This window comes from Nannobrachium achirus (genome assembly GCF_963921795.1).
Source record: "Nannobrachium achirus genome assembly, chromosome: 17".
Classification (NCBI taxonomy): domain Eukaryota; kingdom Metazoa; phylum Chordata; class Actinopteri; order Myctophiformes; family Myctophidae; genus Nannobrachium; species Nannobrachium achirus.
In genome coordinates this window covers 53,196,705-53,205,959 of record NC_137824.1, presented here as the reverse complement: position 1 = coordinate 53,205,959, position 9,255 = coordinate 53,196,705, and the positions used below count along the sequence as shown (strand labels likewise).

The following is a 9,255-nucleotide window of genomic DNA, read 5'->3' as shown; positions in this document are numbered from 1 at the left end:
GGGGCAACCCTTTGCAAGAAGCGAATTCGTTGTGAATATTTGAATATTTCAAATCCTTCTAAGGTTTTTTGGAAAACCCATGTTTCTATGTCAGTGGTTCTCAAACTTTTTCATGTGAAGGACCTCCAAAATGATATGTAAAAAAAATATTTATTTCCAGGGACCCCCCCAGAAATAAGGCCCCTCCACCCTAGTAACTCAGTCCCACTCCCTCCCCCCCTTTTGTGACGCTCCTGTACACAAATGTATTGCACACAAATAGCAAGTCTACAAGTTTACATGATCATAGGTTTACATATTGTTCGGATGTAAACCAGACTTTTATTTTGGAACACGTGGAGCGGATATGTCCAGTGTGTATTGGTGGTGTGTGTGTTGACACACTGCTGGCATCAGAGTCAGAGAGAGAGAGAGAGAGAGAGAGAGAGAGGGCTGCAGAGGAGAGGGAGAGATGCTCTCCACAGCAGCAGCTTGTTCATCACTATCCCCATAACGAATAAACTGCTACAACGCAACCGAGTCAGTAACCGAGTTATAGCATCGTAAACCTGGAATTGCAAAACCCGAAAAACACAAGAAAGACACGCGAGCAACAACAGGAGAAACAGTATTAGCCTCATATAAGCCGTGGCCTAGTATTCACGCAGCCAGCGAAGCTAACTCGCATTAAATCCACTGTCTGAGCCCTATAGCTTTGCCTCGGCTAGCATTACGTTAGCCAGCTAGCTGCCGAGCTATACCCACATAGCTAACGGTAGTTAGCTGGTTAACTGGACGTTATTATGGACGAACTAGTTGTGGAAGTCAGAGGGACTAGTGGGGCTTTTTACAAGGTAAGATACTCGTCGTTTGGAGCGCTGTCACCCGGACCGTGCAATGCAGAAACATGTCAGCTAACTAACACACCTACTACTACCTATCCTGTCCAGTCTGTCTAGCAGTGGGGAATCACTGGGCCTCCCATAGCTGCCCCAAAGTGTGCAGGAATCTTGTAAATATAACGCTTGATCTGTTTAGCTGCATTGATGCCGCACGTTGATCCTCTCTAATGGTTGACTGTTACTATATTAATCATTGGTTCTCAAAGTGGGGTCTGGCTGGGGACCATAGCTGGGGACCCCAGGGATCCTTGGGGGAGTTCCAGGGGATCCCCAGCTAGTGATAGTTAGGAACCAAATGGACCTTTATGGGAATGTATTAACATTTATTTTACGTTATAAATTAGGGTTTCAGAGATAGAAATACCATTAAATGTGGGTCCATAGCTTACTGCATGTCAAACTGAGGGTCCTTGAAATTAAAATGGATGAAAATCAATGCTGTAGAGCTGTAAAAACCTCTCATGGGGGTCTGCGGGCTAAATAAGTGTTAATTCAGGGGTCCTTGACATGAAAAGGTTTGAGAACCACTGATGTAGATGACACGCCTTTGTGCGTTTGTCATGACTCCCTTGAAGTAGCCTGTCATGCATGCAGAATAAGTATTTGTAAAAACCAGTGAGCGATTAGTGGTATAACACACCGTGACAAGATCAGTTCTTGATGTTGATAATTGTTGATGAAAACGTACTTGCTAATATCTCGTTATTATTGAACAATTGGATCGATTGTTAATTTTATTACTACTGAGGTGGCTGTCAATATTATGAGCTGCCATCTGTTCTGTTATGCACAAGCACTACGCAAATGGTGCTTAGATTTGCAGGGTCAGTTAGGGTGAGTGGGTCTTTGGATCCTTTGGATAGTGTTGCAACGCACACATTCAATTCATACCTGGAGTAATTTTGCGTTGTCTACAGGTACTAAATCAGTCGTCCAGATAAGGATTCCACACATACTTTCTCTGACATTCGGCTCGGGTATTTGAACAGATAACTCCAAGCCCACTTCCTTAACCTTAAAGTATACCTAGTCTTAAACATGTTGTTCTTGGTACTACATACATACAACATGACATGTAACGTGCTGTTACCTAAAAACTATGTTATAAGCAGATCTGTCTGTAATATGTGCTGCACTCCACTGTATCCTACCTTCTGAGTTGTGGCCTGGGGAATCTGTCTGTAGCAGTCTTTATGTTTACAGAAAGGTTTGTGCTAATGATGTGAAAGACAATCGGTTATGTAGTACAAAGCTAGTTGAATCTCTTCTTGATGACATCGAAATGCTGTAAAATAGGCTCTGCCATATGAAATTGTCAGCGCCAACAAATATGTTGAAAGTTCATACTCGTTGCATCCATTGTATTATCAATAGGAGGACAAAGGCACCTAATTCATCTTTATATTTTATCTTTGCTACCATTATAGGCTACATTGTTGTAATATATCTTTTTTTAATATTTGTAAGCTTCCACCAGTGGCAACCACCTGGCTGCCTAACAAGCACTGAGCCCCGCCTGTTGCCAGGCTTTCCAGTTGAAACAGTCCGCCGCCCAGGATTATATTTCATTGTATAGAATAGATGACTGCTTTGCACTCCTACTGCTGCTACACTGTCACTGTCACTGTCACTGTCACTTATATACACACTGACTGATGTTTGATAGTGGCTTTTAACTGGAGATGTCTCCCCTGCACTACGGTCGCAGGCAGCACAAGATTTATTTTTGGGCTGTTATGCCTTTATTGATAGGACAGTTAGTCTGAGAGGAAAGGGGGAGAGAAATGGGGAGTGAAAAGGTTATCAGGGAACGGGATTCGAACCCACGACACGCTTTCAGGCTGGCATTGCAGCCTAGGGGGTGCCCGGACCACCACGCCGGCGGCCTGGGCCTGTCTGCTGCTTTTTAAATCAAAATGACATTTTATTGCTTTCTTTCTATGTTTTTTGTCTTCTATTTTATGGCTATAAAAAACTGACATTTTGTATCCATGCTGCTTATTTGACATTGCATTGATATTCTTAACTCTTTATTATTTACCCCATCTTGAAACTGTAAATGATGTGAAGATGTGCGACAAGAATTTCACCCTCTTGCTGTGATGAGAGAATAAAGTTGAATCTGAATCTAATGTGTTAATCAAATTGCTTATGTCTTTATGTAGGCTTATGTGAAGGATGTGCACGACGGAACAGTAACGGTTGCATTTGAAAACAAGTGAGCGCACGCACGCACACATGCACGCGCACACACACTTGTGACGCTATATAATGTAATAATGGTGTTTTCATGCTCTGTCTGTTTGTCTGTCTGTCTGAGTGAGTGAGTGAGTGAGTGAGTGAGTGAGTGAGTGAGTGAGTGAGTGAGTGGGTGAGTGGGTGAGTGAGTGAGTGGGTGTGTGGCAGTGCCACCTCCACATGTGTGCATACTCTGCATTCATATCTTGTGTTTATGTTTCTGTCTGAATGCATGCATCCCTCTCTGTTTGTTTGTGTGTGCATGCATTCATCTGTGTATGTGTTGTTGTTTTCTTTACAGTTGGCAGCCAGAACGTCAACTATCTTTCCAGGATGTGCGTTTCCCTCCTCCAACAGGCCTCTGCAACAAAGAGATCAATGAGAGCGATGAGGTGGAGGTAGGACTTATCCAACACTTTCAGTAATTACCTAAAAGAAATACATGGCATTAGACCAGGGGTTCCCAAACTTTTTTGTCTCAGGGCACCCCATGAATATTCTTTTAATCCGAGGCACCCCTACATTCACTCCCAGCACCTTATATCTACAGCATATCGTCGTTGACAGGTGGAAACCTTCTATGTCCAAAACCGTTTTGTATTTATCATCTATAAAATGTACTAAACTAGTGAAAACAGCAGATCTACAAGCATCGCGAGGCGTTGTGTGCTTGTAGATCGGCTGTTTTCACTAGTTTTGTGTGACAGTCTTGTATGTTGAAGCAGGGCTTTGCTTTACCAAAAGAAGTACCCATTTGAAACTTGGAGATACAAGGTTTCTGACTGACAGTGACGATATTTTGGTGATTATGTTGTGAGGAAAACGTTGAGATAATAGCCATTTTGGTTAGAACTGACTGAAAATAACTTTGTACTTCAAGTTTAAAATGATACTAAATATTTTTTCAAGTGTCCAAATAAATTCCAAATATTATCAAGTTATCTCGCGGCACCCCTGGACTGCCGTCACGGCACCTCAGGGCGCCCCGTCACCCACTTTGAAAACCCCTGCATTAGACAGAAGAACCATTCTGATACAGAATCAGTATGTGAAAGTCCAAGTTATTTAGAAACATAAATCCTATTCCTGTTTCCTTAAAGATAAGAGTAGTACTTTAGTAGTTTACCAATGATGGCGTTTTCATTCATTTGTGAAATCAGAATCTGTTTATGGGCCGTGTATGATGTATGGTCATATACTGTACAAGGAATTTGACCTGAGTCAGACTCAGACCGGATGTGCGCAGTTTGAACACAGTATTTGAAGTGTGTATATTGACTATATATTTCTTCTATGTAAGAACATTCTATGTAAGAACAATGCACCAGGTCAAAGTCCTTGTACTGTATGTGAGCATAGCTTACCAATAAATGGATTCTGATTCTATATGCTGTGATGGTGAGATAACTCAAGGCATTTACTACAGGGGTTTCATATATTAGTCTAGATGCTATGCATAGTAATCTGCATGCCATGAGTGCAAAATATCAAGATGTGTGCAGCTCTGTAAGTCTGTATGGTAACATGGCATTAGGTCGAACACCCTTTGGATCGACCACCAAACTCTAACCCAAACCCCTAATCCTAACCTCAGTAAAACTATGCCTAACTCTAAGCCTAACCCTAAACCTAACCTCAGTAACCGTGACGCGGGTGATTATCTAACTTGCCGACGCTCGCAGGTGATTATCTAACCTGCCGACGCTGTTCGACCCAACGGGAGTTCGACCGATGGGCCAGTCCCCCTCTGTATACCAGCGCTTACTGGTCGTTAATACTTCTATCTAAATCTACTTCTTCTACTTTATTAATTGGATTGGCTTTGGCCAATTGAAATGTAACATCATTGAAATGTGTTTATACTTAGTCAATGGATCCCTGTTTGATGTTAAGTACACAGTAAAATCCTCTGTAGAGTGTACAAATCTAACCAAACAGTTTACAATGTACTTATACTCTACGAGGCTTCTTGGCTTTGTGTGTGAAATGAATGTATCTTTGCCTCTGTGGTCTAGGTGTATTCCAGGGCCAATGACAAGGAGCCTTGTGGATGGTGGTTGGCAAAGGTTCGCATGGTCAAAGGAGAGGTGAGTTCTGCCTTCCACGCTTTATCCTGTTGTTGCACGTGTGTAATGCTTCCTTTGGAAACGGAGGAACCAAAGTGCATGCCATCAAAATGATGTAATTGCAGCCTCTCTGACTGACTGTCATGTTCAGGGGACATTTGTGAGATTATACACGCCCATAAAATTAAAACAAAGATGACATTGCTGTTGCAAAAAAAGCAGTGTCTGAGGAAAGAGATTGATTCTATTGAATATTTTTCTCATCTTGGACGGGGAGGATTGAGTACTGTCACTAATATGGCATCCAAAAATACATTAACCACTAAATAGAGTTGATATTATCCTAGTTTTAAAATAAATGTGTCATGTTTCTTCTTGAGATCCGTGAAAAAGGATTTCTAGAAAGTGAAGTGTTACTACTATAGGATATTGTGATATGTGTGATTGAAGGTGTTTTGTGTTAGAATTAGCCTGGGATTATTTCCAATTTCTGGTTTTGGGAGATGAAACGGCCTCAATACATGTTCATTTTAGATTTATCCAATCAAAACTCATTGGCTACAGGATAAATGACAAAAAAAAAATGGAAGTGCTAAAATGAAATATCTATAATGCTATGTCTATATAAAAACATACAAAATTGGAACTGGAACACTATTAAATTGAAGCTCATAATTGGTCTTTGTGAAGTTCTCTCTCCTGATTGGATAAAATTGGTATCCTGACCTGAGAATATTTTTATGGGTATTAACACGTTGCAAGCCGCGGCAGAACCCTCTGAACAGAGGTAGCGCCGAAGAAATAAGCCATTTATTTACAAACATGTTTTAAAAAAACAAAGCCCACATGATAACAACACGTACTGGAGTGCTCGACACAGCGTACATATTCATCCTGCAGAGGTCGGCGATCTTACTTTGGCGAGGCGGAGGGGAGATCAATTCCATTCGTTTACGTGCGGCGAAGCAGGGAAAGGAGCGATAGAGAAGCGGCGCCCGAACGTGATTGAAACCGCGATCCACGAACAGAGACAAAGACCAGCCATCTTGTTTGAGCTTCTTGCTGAGTTTCAACACTGGGGAGAGGATGAGGCTCCTCCTGGCCAGCCATCCATCCAGAATGTGAGTCAACGGCGTGGCCTGCTGGATATTAGGAGTATCACACCCAGCACCAGAAAATGACTGTCAGAGCATATTAACCCTTTCAGATCGCTCCAAAAAGACACAGAGAAGAATTTCCGATGTTTTTTTTTTTTTTATTATAATTTATATCAAAAGTCCGGGAATAGACGGCGTGGCTGATGGGACCCAGTAGGAAGTCCGAGGGAGTACGGCCAGGCTTAGAAGGTGGTATTAACGTGCTGGAGAGACCCCTGTTACTGAACAAACATTATAGAAATGATTATTATAGGAATATAAAGCTTTTACTGTTTTAACAAGAAAATATCACCTACGCCACCACAACTACTGTATGGTTAAAGGTTTATATGCGCATACACCGCATAGGAGGATTCTAATGCACATTCCTACATGGTGAAAGATTATAGAACGCTAGAACACCAAGACATTACCATTACGTTGATGATATCAAGCATGGTAACAAGTTAATTTTGTTACAAAATGCGTTTCACTTGCATTTGCCCAGTACAAACTACAAACTGTAAAAAGAATTTGGACAGCAGACACTTAACGGATATTTACACTCATTTCCGGCAAAAGAACATCACAACACAATTGATAAGATGACAGAAATCTCTTTATTAGTAATTATTGTATAGCTCCTGTAGCAAGTTTTGTGCAAGGAAACTTGTTAACCAAAACGCCACACTTAACACAGATGCAATTTTATGAAACACTTCTGGCAAAAGAAAGGGGGGGGGGGGGGTTGCACAGTTAACCCCCTATCATAGTAGGCACTGCGGTGATAAGCTATCCACCGCAGTGTAGTCTTTTTAAGTCATAAAACCACAACATTACGTCATTACTTGCGGTGAAGAGCTATCCACCGCGAACCTCGACACATCTCTCTGTTTTTACTATCAGACAGATCGGCCCATCACCCCGTTCACTGATTGGTCGATCTAGACCAGTCAGTCACAGTGACAGGACTTCACCGTGACTGACTATGATGGCCTCCACTTGTTTTCTCACTTTAGGTGGATAGCTTATCACCAAAATGTTGTGGTGATCGGCTCTTCACCGCAGACTCTGATTAGGGCTTGAGGGGTCTCACCTACTTTTGGATATTTTCTCTCTCTCCAACCCACAACTAACCTCTCTCTCTCTCTCTCCCTCTCTCTCTCTCTCTCTCTCTCTCTCTCTCTCTCTCTCATTCTCTCTCTAGTTTTATGTCATAGAGTATGCAGCATGCGATGCTACTTTGAATGAAATTGTGACACTGGAGCGGTTACGGCCAGTCAACCCAAACAAACCAGCCACCAAAACCACCTTCCTCAAGATCAGACTGGATGTTCCTGAGGACCTACGGCAGATGTTAGTTGGACACACACGCACACACGCAGGAGTTGAAGTTTGATCGGTTTGACAGTTCTTGAGATACACAAAGGGCAGATACACGTGCGCACACATTTATAGATAGATTAACCAGCGAAAATAGCAGATCTACAAGCTAACAACGCATTGTGACGTGTTATGAGCTTGTAGCTCGCTCAGTCATTTTTGGCAAATATTTGGTGTAGAGGGGGAAAAAGGAGGGGGCCTAGTAGACCCCTGGGGGACTCCGCCTAAAGTACAGAGACTAGTCGCTCATTTGTGCTTCTTTCGGGCTGTAAATTGAGGTGGTATTTAAAAGTGTTGCGATTGTCCTCATGCTTTTAATGAACTATGTTTGTTTATGAGAAATGTATAGATTATTTTAATGAGCAGATAAGATTGCTCGCAAGGACCAGGGCAATCTCATATAATATATTCTATTATATGAGAAGTAATTCTCATATAATATATTCTATTATGAGAAGTAATCTGCAGGGCTTCCAAAATATTGTCCGGCGAAGCTTCAGTGTAAAAACAAAATCGCATCTGGCTCAGCCCTAGCACACACTTTATAGCCCCTTTCCACTGGCCCAACTCCACACCACTCCACACCACACCGCCCACTTGTGCCAGGTTTTCCACTGCAAGGACCTGGGTAGAGTGGTGTGAAAGTGGTACTAAACGGGGTACTAAAAAGTATCCACTCTAGAGTAGGTCTGAGCTAGGCCACACAGGGCCAAACACTTCATAATGACTGATCACTCACTGACTTTTCATTTAGACTACCATGATATAGTTGTAATACATGATAATAGATTCTATTGTGTTATAACCATTATTATAATCTATTATAGTGTATTATAATTATCATAGTAATACATTAATACTTTATAATATAATTATAATGTATTATAATCCCAGTTATAATCCATTATAGTGCATTATAATTTGTAATACAAATTTATATTGTATTATAATCACAGTTAAAAGGGTCAATTTGTTTCTTACCGATAGGGGTACTTTTGTGTAATGGAAAATGTAGATATTTTTATGTGGTGTAGTGTGGTGTGGTGCTAAAACTGCAGTCGAAAAGGGGCTAAAGATGCACAAATATGTATGTACATACAGCATACAAACATACAGCAGGACTGGAGCAGTCTCATGCCCCCTGCCATAACGCCATCTGCCCCTTGGTACACAGATACACAAGGTCTTTACAACAAATCCCTTCAGGCCAATGTGAAATAAACTGTTCGGTCTATCGGGCACAGCAGATCACAGCTGAAGAATCTCACCAGCTTAGTTTAGGTCTAAGCAGGCAATCATTTTTGAATTGACTAAAGCACTGGAAGCAGCAGATTGGGCAGATCTGCTGCAGCCAAATATTACCATCATTTTATAGCAGTCTTTGCTGAATCATTGGCAAGTGGGAAGTAAGATGCAAGCAATAAATATCAACCAAGATATTAACACCTCATCAGTGCATTACTCCATATCCCAACACAGACTGGCTCACTGGGAAGTTAACCATGGAGCATATCGTCACTGTCTGGCCAAAACCTCTTAACTCCATTTTGA

General features: G+C 41.6%; 1 protein-coding gene across 1 annotated transcript in view; it reads left to right on the top strand.

The window, feature by feature from the left end:
* Nucleotides 1-454: 454 nt before the first annotated feature.
* Nucleotides 455-9,255, top strand: part of fmr1 (fragile X messenger ribonucleoprotein 1) — a 32,288-nt gene continuing 23,487 nt past the window's right edge. The window contains exons 1-5 of the mRNA XM_080746467.1: nucleotides 455-833; nucleotides 3,047-3,099; nucleotides 3,421-3,517; nucleotides 5,135-5,206; nucleotides 7,529-7,677. Coding sequence (XP_080602593.1) covers nucleotides 783-833; nucleotides 3,047-3,099; nucleotides 3,421-3,517; nucleotides 5,135-5,206; nucleotides 7,529-7,677 — 422 coding nt within the window. The 5' untranslated portion in view covers nucleotides 455-782. The remainder of the gene's footprint in view (nucleotides 834-3,046; nucleotides 3,100-3,420; nucleotides 3,518-5,134; nucleotides 5,207-7,528; nucleotides 7,678-9,255) is intronic.